At 40.6% G+C, this 17,408-nt stretch overlaps 1 protein-coding gene across 1 annotated transcript in view; it reads right to left on the bottom strand.

Annotated features, from left to right (window-relative positions):
* The window catches only part of LOC115778485 (ephrin type-B receptor 1-like), a 121,332-nt gene that overhangs the window by 18,999 nt on the left and 84,925 nt on the right, over positions 1 to 17,408 (bottom strand). Inside the window, exons 12-16 of the mRNA XM_030726524.1 lie at positions 14,707 to 14,768; positions 14,396 to 14,593; positions 6,038 to 6,285; positions 1,205 to 1,272; positions 430 to 577 (exon numbers count right to left, since the gene is read on the bottom strand). Of these exons, the coding sequence (XP_030582384.1) occupies positions 430 to 577; positions 1,205 to 1,272; positions 6,038 to 6,285; positions 14,396 to 14,593; positions 14,707 to 14,768 (724 nt within the window). The remainder of the gene's footprint in view (positions 1 to 429; positions 578 to 1,204; positions 1,273 to 6,037; positions 6,286 to 14,395; positions 14,594 to 14,706; positions 14,769 to 17,408) is intronic.

Below are 17,408 nucleotides of genomic sequence, written 5' to 3'. Positions count from 1 at the left end.
CCTTGTTGAATTTATGCCACAAAAAAATGAGGCAGGCAAAAGAGGGTATTAGGAAGGTGCAGCTAATAAAGTGTTGTGTTAGTGTACAAATATACTGATATATTTTTATAGAGATGAAACATTTGGTTGAGCTTAATGACAGAACTGAACTGAAAGCTTTGTGTTACATTTATTGACCTACTTGTGAAAAAGCTGATTAGTTAAGGAATTAGTCAAGTACTTTCACCAATCCAGAGACTTTTCATTTTACGTGTGTTAAATTTTAGCAGACCTATAGTTCTTAAGTGTTGCATTGTTTTTTTTTTATAAATATAAGCGGAGCAGCCCAGCATCCTGGCAATAAAAAAAAAACTACCACTGCAACAAACATTTTGCCCACCTTTATCCTGCAGGATGAAGGAAGCATTAGTGTGTTTTTAGCTTACATACCAGCGAGCTGGTGTAGGTGGGGTCAGAGGTGTCCTCCTCCAGATAACGTGATAAGCCGAAATCAGACACCTTACACACGAGGTTACTGTTAACCAAGATATTTCGAGCTGCCAGGTCCCGGTGAACATAACTCATCTCCGCCAGGTACCTGTAACATCAACAGGATTTATTGTATGAATTTGTGTTATCTGTTGCCAGCTACCTAGACTACTATAAAAAAGGTAATGGGATTTAGAGTTATGTGTATGTGTGTGCGTGTTTGTCCGTGTGTGCGTGTTATCACTGCCAGCTACCTTCAATAAAATAGGAATGGGATTAAGTGTATGTGTATACAGTAACACGTTTTTGTGCTATCACAGCCTGCAATAAACACCGATAGCATCTGGTGTGCACGAGTGTGTGTGTGAGCAATTTTTCAGTCTGTCAAGCTGAAAAGTTGTGGCGCTCTTAACTTTAACAGTGGATTAATATGCAGGATATAGCAGGGTTTGTCTCTGTATATGTGTGTGCTTGTATCAGTGTGTATGTGTGTCTGTGTGTGTGTGTGTGTAAGGGTCTGCAGGATGCACATGACCAGACAGTATTGGATATCAACACATGAAATCTCAGTATATGAAAGAACTGATATTGTCAAAAAGAAATCTAAATCCACAGAGCAGGCTGAAAGATCAGAAAAAGTTTCTTCTTCATCTTTATAGTAAAATGGATTTCTGTAGTGTGCATGTGCGTAGGTGTGTGTGCCCGTGTGTGTGTGTGTGTGTGTGTGTGTGAGTACCTCATTCCAGATGCGATGCCCCTCAGCATACCAACCAGCTGGATCACTGGGAACTGCCCATCATTTTGCTGTGAAACCATGAACCGTGACAGGATTATTCTTATTTTCCATTATCAGACTTTTTCACTTCAGTTCTGTAGAAAGAACCTTGCAGGTAAGAAGATTTATTACTATTTCACCGAAAATGTCATAACAGAAATTCCACCCCCCTTTTGCAACACAGATGATGTTGGATCTGTGGTGGTTTGTGTTACAATCACATTACAAAGTTTGATCAAGATGATGCAAGTAAATAAAGTAAATAAAACTGAACTTAATCTTTTGGATGATTCCATTTTCTGGTTTCACTTCTGTGCCCATGCTGTATTAGTGTTGCTATAGGTTTAAAATACAGCATCCTTTCTGCCAAGCCTTTCTGACATCAGAATTCAAGGGCTGTTTCTGACAATTTTTATAACTTTGCATACAATGACACACTAAGATTCATGCACACTTCCCACAGTGTGTCAGCCAAAAGGCTATAGAAGCAGGTTTATGACCGGAAGGCTAAAATCTAGGTGGAAGAGTGAAGAAGAATCAATTTGACCTCCCCTACTTTAAATAATTAAAAAGAAAGGCCTTTAACCCACAGAGGCCAGCAAGTCAGACTGTGGTTCTAATTTGCAGCTTCAAGATGTGTGAAAGTGATATACTCACAGTAAGACTATCCTTAAACAAATAAAGGTAATTAAAAAGAATTCCCAAATGGAACCAAGAAACTGCAGTAGGTGTCTGTGTCACCAATGCAACACTACAAAGACAAATGCTGTAGTTCTTATTACTCAGCTGTTTTGACACATGAACTGTAGACAGTGATCTGCAGTTGACCTTTCAGTTTTCAAGACTGGTCTGCAGCTGGCTTTTTGGACCAATAAAAAGTGGACAATTTGATATTCTACAAATACATTTGCCTTCAGATGTAGCTGGATGACAGCATGCAGAAAGCAATCAGGTTTAAGCAAACTGAATCCCTCACAAACATTTGTGGCAGATACAGCTTGGTCAGCTTGATCTGAGCAGTGTTGCATGTCTATAGCATGTGGACATAGAGGAGTTTGTACAATTCTAACAAGCTTGAAAATCAATATTTGGAATGACCACCTTTATTCTTCAACACAGCCTGAAATGCATGATTGTTCAGACTGATGGTTTTACATCACTTACGCTTTTGCACGCTTGCCTTCTGTGAGCCAATTAGCCTCAGTCCTGTTGCTTTAAATCTCAGTGCTTTTCTGTCATACTGCCTTTCAGACTCTCATTCATTCAACCAGTCTCCTCAGCATCTCTATTTCAACCTAGCCACCCTTGTCCAAATCTCCACCTGCTTCGTCTCTGCCACCACCAGTGTCTCCACACCTGTCCTACTACCATCATTGGACTCCACTCTGCTATGTAGCATCATCAGATTCTCAAACTCTGTATTTCAATAAATCATGTTTAGTTCCTTCAAATGATCTCTCCTTACTGAACTCATTTAAGTAATCTTCAGGAATTAATGTAGTTTTCAGGAATAGTTTTCCAGGCTTCTTGAAGGACACTGAAAGCTCTTCTTTGGATGTTGGCTGCTTTTTTGTTCCATTCGCTCTCATGATTCAACACTTCAAAAATGTTGAGGTTCAGGATCTGGGTAGGGTAATCAATGACTGATAGTGTTCCACTGTGTTTCAGATATGCTTTTGCTGCATCAGCAGTGAGTTGAAAAATTAAGCTGCTGCCAATCAGACGCTTTCCAGATGGTATTTCATGATGTATTAAAATCAAATTAGGCCATAGAGCATCAGGCAATACTATTCTACTACTATACTATTCTTTGTCAAACTATGTTATCTTTAACATTTCTCGTTGATTCAAATGAAGAAAGGTAAAAATTATGTTTTTGTGGCAGGCTGGAAGTAACGAAGTGCTGAAAGATACAATTTAAAATTGGTTCTTTGCAACATTGTTTGTTATGTGCGGACACAATGCTGGTTCATCTCTTGAATGATTCATAAGTCAGTGTTAAGAGGCTTAACAAACAAATAAAAAAAAAAAAACATTCCTCTGAAAATGGTCAGGAACAGGAATTGGGCTGAAAATAAATGAAAAGCAGCCAATGTCTAAAAGAATAAGCTTTCAGAAAGACCTTCAGAAAACCTGGGAGGACTATAGCTCAAGAAAGTCTGACTATAAATATAAAGAAATGAAGGGTGACTCGAGACTTTTGCACAACACTGTACATTACACACACACAAAAAAAACCACACAAAGCAAGTTGAACAAATCTATTCAAAGGTGGCTTAGAAAGTCAAGAAAGTGCCTGTTTTTAGCCGCTGGAGGCTGGTTGTATTCATGAAATATTTTTGATGAAACTCAAAATATTTGCCTTTTTGCTACTTCACCTCTGGGCCAGGCTGTCTCTGTTTCTTATAAACATCACTGACATCCCCTGCTGACATCTCTGCAGTCGAAGGTGTGTGTGCGTGTGTGTGTCTTTTAATTCACTTTGCGCATCAAACCTCGCCTTTGATGCTCCTCTAGCCTAATCCTCTGCAGGCAAAAGACCTTCTTCTAGGTACACACAAACATGCACACACACACTGCATTGATCTTCTGGGTCTTGTGCCTCCGAGATGGTCACGCTAGGACAGCAACACCAGTAAGATCGATCATTGTGTTTGTTAGCGTGCGTGTTTGTGTGTGTGCATGAGTCACTGGGTGATTTCTGAGTCAAAAGGGGTCACGCTGTGAGAACCAAACATCAAAGAGTTTCTCTTTCTGTTTTTAGAGGCGCCTCAAAAGGAGGGCAGGATCAAAGAGACGGACAGACTGACAGCCAGGCTGGCAGGATGAGGAGGAAAGCGCACAGGAAGGAAAAGAGGAGAAAAGGAAGAGCAGGAGGCTATTTCTGCCTTTGTGTCCATTTCTTCAAAAAACTACGGTCCTCCGCTCTTCAACTGTTGCTCAGTTTGAACTGAAGGTGGAAAGTGCCGAAACTCAGTTACCGGTTTATTAGGTATGCCTGGCTAAAAATAATGCAGTGGAGAAAAAAATGCGACACACATTCCATATTAAAGGAGTTGGGATTCAGCAACCTTTGAATGAGAATCTGATGGAGCTCAGGTGGCCATTAAGTGTCCAAGTGCATTAGACTCACACCCACCTTACCAGATTTATTTCCTCTTGTTAAATAATACATAATAATAATTATAATTATTATTATTCTTTCAGCTGCTCTCATTAGCAGTCGCCACAGCAGGTCATCTGCCTCCATCTCACACTATCCCCAGCATCGTCCTCTGTCACACCAACCCTCTGCTTGTCCTCCTTCACTACATCCATGAATCTTCTCTGAGGTCTCACAACCATCTTGTAAACCTCCCCTTTCACTCTTGTTGCTCTCCTTCTGTCAGAAATCACCCATGACACTCATCTCCACCCACTCCACCCTGCCTGCACTCGCTTCTTCACCTCTCTTGTGCACTGTCCTTTGGATGGCTGACCCCAGATATTTAAACTTGTCTTCCTTCACTACCGCCACTCCTTGCAGCTTCACCTTTCCACCCGTCTCCCTCTCATTCACACACGTTTTCTGTCTTGCTTCTACTTTCATTCCTCTTCACACCAGAGCATACCTCCACCTCTCCAGACTCTCTTCCACCTGCTCCCTACTCTCACTACAGACCACAGTGTCATCTGCAAACATCATAGTCCACGGAGACTCCGGCCTATACTTCTCTGTATTTCCCCATCAACACTCATACTGTATATTAACTCTGGTATCAGATTTGAGTGTAACGACATACAGTATCTGTTCCTGCACTTATGCTAAGGGACTCAAAATATAATTGCCCACAGTAACAATGTTATCACAATACATTGTTTCTTGTGATAGTGGATACAATAGTATGAGTACCGAGTATCGCAGTATCAATGTATTGTGATAATCGATACATTATAACAAATCTTAACAATATCTAATTATCTAAAGAAGTGTACGAAAAATGGCCTTAAAAGGTAAATAGCAATAACTATGTAGTAATTTACAGCACTGTGGTGTCAGGCCATTTGTGTATTATTATTATGAAAATTATTATGGTTATTATTAATATTTGATAATAAAAAAAATTATTTGCTTTCCCCCTCATTTTAGCCCTATGACTTTCTTCTTCTTCACAGCAGTTTGGTTGACTTCTGTTCATGTTACCCTCTTCCTTTCTATAAGCACCATGTAAAGAAAGCCTACATGTTTTCATGATAATATTCAGATTTGCAGGGGTGTTAGATACAATACCCTATATGTCAATGACCCTGAATCATAATCTGTACAAGTTGTATTTTAGTGTGTTGTAAATGTGTTGTTCCTCCCTCCCTGCCTGAAGGTGATGTCTGTGCTTTTCCCCATCTTGTTGAATTCTAGATGGTAACAAGACACGAACTGAACCAGACCAACCAGACCGTGTCTTGACCTGCTGAGCAGCAAAGTCCTGACAAGTGATGGCTGTTCTTAGAGTTACTAGACTGAAACCTGTGATTGCTGTAAGGGTGGGGAGCCTTTTTCTTTTCCAATTACATTTCTCCTATTTATGTTGGACAGAAGGTTATAAAGTGTTAGTTATATTAACCTTTATTTATTTTGGTTATGTCAGCCAGACACAGTTTATCTTACCGGATAAATAGATCAACCCTCTTTGGACTGTAACTGTGCAGCAGCACTGCTTGTTCCTTGGGAATTTCCTACTCCTTGTAAGAACCCTAATCAAATCTTCAGATAACCCTTCCTGAAAGTTATTTAAAGTGTAGGAGTTTGTGCGTTACCCTGAGAAATGAGTCCAGTGCTCCGTTCTCCATGAACTCTGTGATTATCATCGTAGGCCTGCTCTTGGTGACCACGCCCTCCAGTCTGATAATGTTTGGTTGGTCAAATTGGCCCATGATTGATGCCTCCGACAGGAAGTCCCTCCTTTGCCTCTCAGAGTAGCCCACCTTCAGGGTCTTGATGGCCACAGGAATTTCTTTTTTCCCAACAGGTTTCAGGCGACCTTTGTATACCTCCCCAAACTCACCTGAAAAAGGAGACAATATAGAAGTGTTAAAATTAAAGCAATTTTTTTGTTTGTTTGTTTGTTTGTTTTTTCAACAGGGAAAAAAGTTCACTGTTTTAAAAAAAGGTTTTTTTTTGTTTTTTTTTAAACGTGCTTCTTAATTCGGAGCCCTTATATAAATTAACAATAATATTGGATAATAAATTGCTGCACCTAAAAAAAAAACAGGCTGATGTTCATAGCAAACACATTGTTCTTTTGAACTAGATGACTTAGAGAGCCATGTGTGTGGGGGGCAGCGCAAGTTAAACATACAAACACTCAAAGCTGAAAAGCTGCCATCTGCACCCTCGCTCTCATACTGATGGCCACCGAGCAGCTTCACCGGATTAGATTGAGGTCGAGGGTTTTGCTCAAGGGCACATTTTTTTTGCAGAATGAAAGAACAACAAAAATTGGATCCCCTCAATAACAGCTGAAGGGTGAGAAAAGGTTATGTAGCAAAGGTGGCAAACAAGATAAAAGGGACAGTGCCGCTGTTGCTGCTTGGATACTTGTTTTTGCACACCATAACTCAAATATAATCTTTGAGTTAAATAAAGTCAGGCAGGTTACCCCATTAGAGTCAAAATGTGCAAAGGCTGAGACATTTTGTCCCCAACCGTCACCCATTTGTCATAAGTGAACTGTAAGCAACATTTCAATACTGCATATTGAGAGCAAGTTGGAGAATTAACAACAACAGGGAGCTTGAAAGAAAAGACCAGGGAACATTATCTTCAGATTATTTTTTCCTCTTTGCATACTAAAGCAAAAATAAATATAATAAATGCACAGCACAATGCACAAAATGCCACAAATTTTGTGTTAATGCAACTGAAGTGCATGCTACAACTTGTCCACTGTGTTCTCTCCGGAACCTTGTTGCTACTTTCTTATCGAGTCCCACCCATGCACCCCGCGAACTGTAAATGCCCCACTGCCCAAAGGTTGCAGTCCTTAAATGTTTTAAACAAAGGAAATAATTCATGTTTTAAATATAGCACTGATTCACAACAACAGGTGAACCAAGGTGAAATAAGAAAATACAGGCAAATACAACATCAAACACTTCTAGTGGGTTGCCAAAATAACAACTAAATAATAACCAAAAGAGATTAATTTTAAGACTCTATGCATGTGTCTAAGAACTAAGAATGTTGCCAAGAGTATCCACTCGTCTGCCTTTACATGCATATGAACTTAAGTGACATGCCATTCTTAATCCATAGGGTTTAATATGATGTCAGTCCACCCTTTGCAGCTATAACGTCAACTCTTCTGGGAAGGCTTCCTACAATGTCTTTTGTCCTGTCTCTCTCCCCTCAGCCCCAACCAGTCATAGCAGACGACTGCCCCTCCCTGAGCCTGGATCTGCCGAAGGTTTCTTCCTAGTAAAAGGGAGCTTTTCCTTCATCACCAAGTGCTTGCTTACAGGGGTCGTTTTGACTGTTGGGATATCTCCATAATTAATGTAGGGTCTTTACCTTACAATATAATGTGCATTGAGGTGATTGTTTGTTGTGATTTGGTGCTATATAAATAAAATAACATTGAACTGAACTGAACTGGAACTAACTCCTGAACTCCTGAAGAACAACCACACACCATAATCCCCCCCCTCCACCAAACTTTACACTTGGCACAATGCAGTCAGACAAATACCATTTTCCTGGCAGCCTCCAAACCCAGACTCATCCATCGAATTGCCAGACAGAGAAGCGTGATTTGTCACTCCAGAGAGCATATCTCGACTACTTTAAGTCCAGTGGCGGTGTGCTTTACACCACTGCATCTGACACTTTGCATTGCACTTGGTGATGTAAGGCTTGGATGCAGCTGCTCGGCCATGGAAACCCATTCCATGAAGCTCTCTACGCACTGTTCTTGAGCTAATCTGAACACCACAAGTTTGCAGGTCTGTAGCGATTGACTCTGCAGAAAGTTGGTGACCTCTGTACACTATGCACCTCAGCATCCGCTGACCCCGCTCTGATTTTACATGGCCTACTGCTTCATGGCTGAGTTGCTGTCGTTCCCAATAGCTTCCACTTTGTTATAATACCACTAACAGTTGACTGTGGAATATTTAGTAGTGAGGAAATTTCACGACTGGACTTGTTGCACAGGTGGCATCCTATTAGAGTACCACGCTGGAATTCAGTGAGCTCCTGAGAGTGACCCATTCATTCACAAATGTTTGTAGAAGCAGCCTGCATGCCTAGGTGCCTGGTTTTATACACTTGTGGCCATGGAAGTGACTGGAACACCTGAATTCAATGATTTGGATGGGTGAGTGAATAATTTTCGCAATACAGTCTACCTTTTATATAAGAGCATTTACTTTTTGTGGCACGAGTATGTGCTTCACATGAAAAGCATAACCATATATATGCTCTTCCTTGGTTGTGACATAGTTCCAAAAATTAGGACCTTTGTCAGGATCCTGTAGGAATAATAGAGGTTTTCTACTTTTCCTGCTCTTTTTTTTTTTTTTAGGGAAATGTCAGATTTTTAGCAGTAACATTCTTGAGATGAACAAACTTTTTAAAATTGGTGTGTATGTGAATAAAATTGGTGGGGGAAAAAAGGTGTAGTTTGCATATTAGAGGTTCAGTAGTTCATGTGTGTGTCATTATTGCTTTCTTTATGTTCTACTATGAAAGAAACACCACTCGTTGTAACTTCAATGAACTCGTTTCTTGCACAGAATATTCCCTCTCTGTGACACAGATGTCTTTTGTCAAAATAAATGCAGCTTTATGCTGATTGGGGGACATGAAAATTGAATGTCACTTCAAAATAAAAGTCCTCATCCCAGAGATAAAAATCGGTGTGTGAATAATGGATGAGTAATGGGAATTGGATGACAGGCCGTGCCGTCCTGTCTCGCTGTGATCTCTGCTCCACATCTTACTGCTCATTAAAAACTATCTACTGTCACCACTGTAAACCAGCAGAAGCACAGACGGAGAGGGAGAGAAAAACAGAACGGAAAGGGGATGGGAAAGGGAGGAGAGACAGAGAGGTGTTGAAAGAGTCAAGGGTGGATATGAGACAGCAATGATAATAAGAGAGAGAGAGAGAAAGGATGAAAGGATGAATGCAGAGGGGTTAAAAAAACAGATTTTTCTCCAAGAGAGGCCAATCAGATGACATGTCACCCCTTTTTCAAAACAGACAAGGTCAAAGACATGATACTCATTCTATTATAAAAATTCTTGATTCTACATTACATCTAAATATACTGCCGAACAAGGCACTGTCAGATGAAATACTGTTGCTGCTTCCTATTATAAATTAAAGTGTTTCATGATTTGTCTTTAGTCAAATAAAGTGCTTTTTGTGAAGGACAATTCCTACAGTGTAAGTGATAGTAATATAAAAAGAGGGAAAGAGAGGGTGTTATCGCAGAGGGAAAGGATGAGGGAGTAAGGTGAGATATTTTTATTATCTCCTCAGGGTGCTTTCTTCTTTTATCTTCCGTGCTCAATCTGTTGTTCTAACCCCCCCTCCCCCCGGTTCTTTGTTTAGCATTTCTCTATACACAAACAAAGTGAAACTCCAGAGGGGCTGAATCACAGAGGGAGCTCAACATAGGAGGAAGTACTAGAGTAATGCAGATAAAAACAAAAGAGAGATAGCTATAGATGAATTTTCACTTTAAATTTTTAGAGAGACAGAGATCCACCCATTTAAAGGCTCAAAGTCCGGCCCCATCTCATATCACTTGGGCTCATATTTTCTCCTCCCTCCTCGCAGTTTTCATCCCTTCTCGGCCACCTCTGGCTTAGGTGAGAAAACCTTCGCTGAGGGAAATAAAGCGAGAAACGGGGTGGGGGGGATTACCAAAAGCCTCTCAGAAGGCCTCAACAGACCAAAGCCTAAAGCACATATTCGCAGCAGTTCTGGTCCACGACCTTTAACACCTCAAGCTCACTGGCTTTGAGTGTGATTGGTTTTGATCAAAAGAAAAAAATAAGTGATGAGTTATCAAAGTACAACATCTGAGGAATAAAATATTACTCCACCTAATACAGTTTGAGGTAAAAGATAAATAATCTGCACAAGATTGTGAATTATGGCCAGTAAGACACAAATCAGTATAGTTAATTAAATTGAATTCAATATTATTTATATAGCACCAAATCACATCAGTCACCTCAAGGCGCATTATATTTCATATTTCAGATTGAAGCATGGTAGGACTTCTTTGAGCAGCCTATTAGGAATGGGATCTAATAACTAATAAACATGGTTTTGAGGAAGTAACTACTGAGGTTAACTTAGAAAGATCAATTGGAGAGAAAGAGTCTAAACAAATACCAGCAGTGCTGAAAACAGCCGAACATAAAGATATGTCTTTGAGATGCTTATGACCCTGAACAGGATAAGCGGAAGAGAATGGATGGATGGATGGATGGATGGATGGATGGATGGATGGATGGATGGATAATGGAATCAAGAAAGATTAAAGTGCAGACATTCAGCTTTAATTTGAGGGGTTCAACAAAACTATTGCATTAATTAATAGTCCTGCATTTTCAGAAGTTCAAAAGTAATTGGATGATTGATAAGGCGTTTCACTGCCAGGTGAGGCATGTTATTTCATAACAAATGAAATGGATTAAAGATCTGGAGTTGATTAAAAGTACTGAACTTGAATTTGGTGGCTTTTCACTGGGACTCAATATGCTGTTCAAAGAGATATGGATGCAAGTGAAGGAGGCCATGATTAGGCTAAAAAAAAAACAAACTATCAGACCTATCAAACCTATCAGAGAGTCAGCAAAAACTTTAGAAGTGGTCAAACAATCTGATACTTTCTTTAAAAAAAGAAATCAAGCCACTAGCCAGCTCAGTAACACCAAAAGGCCCGAAAGACCTCAAAAGACAACTAAAGTGGATGATCACTTTAGGAACACCCCTTCACAACATCTAACCAAGTCAAGAACAGTCTTGAGGAAATAGGTGCATCATTGTCCAAGCCTACATGAGATGCTGCCATGAATAGAAAAAAGTATGGAAAAGGAGAGAAAAAGCTCATGATTCAAAGCATAAAACACACTTCACATTGTAAATGACCCAAAGCAAAGAAATGGGATTTTCTGCAATGGCCAAGTCAGTCACCTGATCTCAGCCTAATAGAACATGCTTTTAAGTTACTGAGCAAAACTGAACACAGAGACCCACAAACAAGGTGCCTGCAGTATCTAGAGAGGAAAGACATCACTTGGTGACATCTATGGCTTCTAGATGTCAGGTATCACCTGCAAATTATTTTCATCCAAGTATTAAAAACAATCCTGACAGCTAAAATTATGTTAGTTTGCCCAATAACTTGAGCCCCTGGAAATGAGGGACTATACATAAAAATTCCTCAACAGCTGATGCAACATTTTTGTCAAAGCCCTTGAACTAAAGCTGAAAGTCTGCACTTCAATTGCATATTGATTGTTTGATATAAAATCTACAGTGGTGGTGTACAGAGGCAAAATTACAAAGAAGCTGACTGGCCAATTGCCGACTATTCGGCAATTGGCAACAATGGCAAGAGCACCACAGGTAAAATTCATAGTGGCGGTGATCCTTTCTTTTCTGTCTCACACAGTGACCAGCAAAGACACAGCTCCACGGTCCACACCCAGGTGAAATAAAAAGCAGCTACGCTCATAGTTGCAATCAGAACCTTTGTGAATAAAAAGCAACAAAGAGCTGAAATGTGTTGAGAGGAACAGCTCCCATCTGCCACCATTATTTTTATTTATTATTAAACAATAAGTGGTTTCATGAAATTCAGCCTGATAGGTTTTGAGTAATCTTGTTCTAAAACAGACAAACAGGACCCCATCATATACCTATCTGTACCTTGACTAATGTGAAAAATGATTCATATGAGTTTAAAATGCATCTAAATCTTGATACATTTTGCCAAAACAGCTATCTTCAAGACAGCACCATAATGAAATATGACCATGTAATAATCTGTAATAATCAAGAATCCACTTCGGCATTACTACAAGCCACGGTCCGTCCTCTCTGTACTCCCTTACATAATTCACCATTAACCAAATGATGTAAAGACAGTTTAAAGTGAACCTGAGACCTCTTTGGGCTCAAGGCTGACAAAATAAGATCTAAAAAAAAAAAAAAAGAAGAATACCAGTATAAGTTATAAGCATGGTCTATGATCTATTCCGTTCTTACTTTGAAAGAAAAATCAATGAACATTAATATCACCTCTCAAAATCTACTTGTTGCAAAAAACAAGACCTTGTACAGATTATGTACAGGCCTAATCTTATTAGAGATATGGCTTCAGTGCTTTTTGTTTATTTGTCTGTCTCTCGAGCTGTCTGTCAGTAATATTGTTCAAACATGACTAATCAAATTTCAGAAAACCTGGCAGAGCGTGAGGAAAGAAAGAACCGATTAAATTTAAGTGCAGCTCGAGATCACTTTCTTTAAAACTGTCACACAGAGGCCGGTCTTGTCTGAGACCTTCTGTTTGAGTGCCTTTTTTTGTTGTCCTGATAACAAACAAATACATGCAAATTTGCTCTGGGGGATAGAACCGTAAACATAAATACATACTTCTGGGATTATTGTATAATCTGTTTTTTGTGCCTATGTACAGTACTGTGAAAAATTCTTAAGCTACCCCTCATTTCTTTCCATTTTGCCTCCAAGGAGTCAAATCTTCTTGTAATTTTATAAACCAGTCTGGAGCAATAATTATCCAGGCTTTCTGAAGGCCTTTCAAAGTTTTTCTTTGCACATTGGCAGCTTTTTCACACATTTTCAGCCAAGTCCTTGTACCTGATCATTTTCAGAGGACTGTTTTTCTTTTGTTTGTTTCTTTAAGGGGTAGGGGATCAGGAGAGAGGTACAACAGTGAGTGTCTACAGTCATCTGTAAAACACAGTGGAGGTGCTATCATGGTTTAAGGCTGCACTTCAGCCAGTGGTGTTGGGGATCTTCTCAGAATTGATGGAATTTGGCAACAGCTTCATTTTTTTAGCATGACAGTGATCCCACACACACTGCTAAATGTATAAAGGCATGCCTGGATAGAAACACACACAATGGAACACTACCAGTCATGGATTGGTCTCCCCAGAGCCCGGACCTCAACATTATTGAAGCAGTGGGGGAATCATCTTGACAGAGAACAGCACAAAAGGCAGCCAACATCCAAAGAAGAGCTTTGAATGTCCTCCAAGGAAAACTATTCCTGAAGACTACTTAAAGAAATGATAAAAAGGCTTGAAAAGAGCGTTCAGACTGGTATGACCATCTTTATTCTCACAAATACTTACTTTCAAGCTCTTTAGAATTGTACAGACCATGTTTTTCCCTTTATGTTTGTACATGTTTCAATATATTACTGCACTCCTCATTTCACTGGAAAATGAGTGGCACTGTGTTTTTAGGCACAGTACTTTTAGGTGGATGATAACTGACTCTTATGTTGATACCTTAAAGGTTTTTCTTTCCATCTTTTTTCCCCCCATTTCCCACCCAACAGCTAAAATGCACCCCACCCCCCCACCAAAAAAAAGATTCAGAAGCAGCTTTGGGACCAGCTTTCTCTGTTTGCCAAACATCACACAGCATTTTTACAGTGAGAGTGCAGATAGCCAAAGAGAATGCATGAAGACAGTTTTAATTTATTCCTGTGAAAGTTTTCAGCATGAATAAAACATCTCTCCCGACTTCAAAGGAAAAATAAAGCAAAATAATAAACTGGCATTTCGTGATTCGAGATCTTCCTCATTCACACAAAAGTCTGGCACAGTTGAAAAATGTGATTAATTTGCTGTAGAGGATCTGCTCCTTCACATGGCAGTTGGTCTCGTTAAATAAACCAAGGTTTGCTGTTCTAGCTTCTGTTTTGAGGCAGTTTATAGGACTGAAACTGTTTTATTATGTTACCCTCAAACCGACGCTTTTGTTCAAACTGAATGAATGCTGCGGTATTTGATGTATTTTAAAGTAAATACAGACCTGAAATTTTCTTTTAACAGCTTATAAAAACAACACGATGGAAGCGAAAGACACCAACTATTCAAAGGCACTAATAATAATCTACCTGATCCAATGACTTCCTCGATTTTGACACAGGAGGGATCGATTTCTTTGGCAAATTCCCGGACAGCCTCGTTGGGGTCCTCGTAGGTGAAAGGGTCAATGTAGATCTTGACCCCTGGCGAACTGTGACCCTCAGACAGGCTGGGAAAGGTCACAGTGGGTGTGGGTCCACTGAACATGTCTGGCCTCAGAGTCACCTCTGAGGAGAAAGTCAGAAAGCTCAGATATAAACACGGTTTTAACACTCTGGTGGTCATCATAATAAAACATGCGCACTGTGATAAAAGAGTACAGTGCCAGAAGGGGTCGCACCTCCTCCTGTGTTGTACTGCTGCAGCTTGTCACCATATACGCTCTCCTTCAGCTGCCTTCTCCTACACACAGAAACACAGACACAGAGAATTATTGGGAAGAAAAAGTGCCAAACAGATAAGAAAAATTAACACAAAATTTGAAATGTTGCAGAAAGATCATGCTAATTGGTTGTCCTCTCTCTGCCTCTCTTCTGAGGTGAAATAAATTATTATCCCGAAGTGTGCTTAAGAGAAAGCCTGTCGGGAATTCATTAGTATTGGGTGACTTGCTTGTGCTCTTTGTCATCAGCTCTTGTTTCCTGCTTCTGTCTGAGGATGAAACTAAAGGAATGCACTTGGTAATATTTTAATATGTGAACTGATCTTCTCGGCAGACACCTAATACTGAATGCAGGAGAGACAGCATGCCGCTTGCTATTTCTGGGAGTTCATGGGGGTCACTGAAATTTTTGACATTTCTCATTTCACAGCTAGTTTAGAACTCTTGTGGTATTAAATTATATAATTTAATATATTTTCGCACTACTTGTGCATGATTTATTGGTGTCCAACTGAATTTCTATTTAGAGTCATTTCAGATTCTTTTTTTTTTCTTTTAATTTGATCATATTCCCCTGTGAAAAATTGCATGCAAATGCAATATTATATCATTTAAATTATTTTTGCTCATGGTGTTGATACTTCTATTTCACATACCACCCCTCTCACTTAATGTCAATTAGAACAGGCTCTAGTAACCTGTGAGCCTAGCTGGAATGATCTGACTAGTTTAAAATGATCTTTAAAGGGATTTTATAGTCTAATGTATGCAAATTTTGAGGTTGCTGTTGTGGTGAAAAAAGATCCCGTTCACTCTAACTTACAGGTCTCCTTGCGGTTAGCACTGGTGACAAGAACTGTGAGTTACCATAATTCTGAAAATGTCACACTTGTTGTTTTTCTGTAGTACCTTAGATATCGGCGATACTGAACAAGAACAGCAAAATGTGGGCTGGCGGCAGAAAGTGTTGTTCGAACTTGAAACTGATGATCAACGAAAGGTTAAAGATTACAGTCTACAGAGGATTTCAAAATAAATGGAGGAAACACCATTGCAAGAAGGGCACTGGTAATCTGTATATTTAAGGTGAGATAGTTGCAGTTGTCAGTGGTGGAAACTATATTTACTAAAGGTACTATGGTACTATTTTCAGATACCATTTCATGCTATTTCCATTGTACTACATTTCAAAGGGCAATATTTTACTTTCCACTACATTTATTTAACAGCTCCAGCATACAGTAACTTTTAAAATGAACATTTTACACAGTGGATAATGTTTTAAAACAGGACACATTATTAAAGCCAAGAACAGTGGTTTCTAACCTTTTAAGCTTGTTGAAATAAAGACAGCAGAGTGCAGGAAGATCAGTCAAATGCCTTTGTGTTTTTAACAGCTGCACCAAATAATGATTTTTGGTCCTTCCAAATTTCTCACATGGTTTAATTTCTTTTTTTTCTTTTTTTTTTGACCTGTCATGTCTGGCAGTTTTCGCAATCAGAATGATAATCCGAAGGCATTATTGTACCAAACATATTTGCTTTTACAAGACGTGCTCTATAATTATTTTCTATAGGCTATTCTTGTTAATTGTATTTATTTATTCTTGCCAGATCTGACAGGTAGGGAAAGAAGAAGAGAGAGATGGAAAGGAAAAAGGAAAAAAGAAAAAGGGGAAAAAAGAAAAAAAAAAGGGGGGGGGGGTAGAAGATAAAAGCTACACATCCATACACCTTCACATATATATATATGCATATACACACACACATACAGTCTTGCTTTAGTTTGTAGTAATGTACTGTATATGTGTTCCTCTGTCATGGAACGTACTCAATAATGAGGGCAAGAAGCTGCAACCACCCTCCCACGGGATCCAGAGGCAGGCAGAGAAAGACCCAGGGGACCCGGGTTATCCACGGCCCACCAGGAGCACAGAAGACCTGAGACCACACATCCCAATGGCAACTGCGCGCACACCCCAGAGAAGGAAGACCCCAGACGGGGCCCCCATGGTCAACGGGCAAGAGCCCAGAGAGCCATAGGCAATGAGCAGCCCGCCCCCCCCGGCAGGCCGACCCCCCCAGCACGAGCCCCAAGCGCCCGGGAACCGCCCGACACCCAGCAGAACCCCCCCCCAAAGAGGCCCGAGCCACCCCAAGGCCACAGCCGCCAAGGGAGCGGGCCATAAGCCACGCCAAGACATCTGGCCATGCACCCCAGGGCCCCCAGGCACCCACATCCCAGGGGCGGCAGTGACAATCCGTGGGGAGCAGCGGGGAGTGGTAGGCAGGGATGACTCCTGCCCTCTGCAACCGTGTCCCACAGGGGCCAAGGCTCAACAAGCCACAGACCCAGGACCAGCTATCCACACGCCCACACGAACGCACATGTCATATATTCATACACACACATACATGCCAGTCACACACCCATGCTCACATACACGGACCATACATGGACATTCAGTGTGGGCAAGCAGGCACCAGCACCGAGCCAGCAGCGCCCCAGAGAAGCAGCCAACCCAGCCCCGAACTACTAGCCAGTCCCTACCCCCGGCAGGGTGCATGAAACCCGGGTGTGGGAAGACCTGCCCACCCCCTCCTCCCACTCAAAATGGTTGGGGTGACATGTTAGGTGTATGTGGGTGCATGTATTGGGA

This window comes from Archocentrus centrarchus, chromosome 4 (genome assembly GCF_007364275.1).
Source record: "Archocentrus centrarchus isolate MPI-CPG fArcCen1 chromosome 4, fArcCen1, whole genome shotgun sequence".
NCBI lineage: Eukaryota > Metazoa > Chordata > Actinopteri > Cichliformes > Cichlidae > Archocentrus > Archocentrus centrarchus.
Note: the sequence above shows the minus strand (reverse complement) of the source record. Positions and strands in the feature narration are given on the sequence as shown.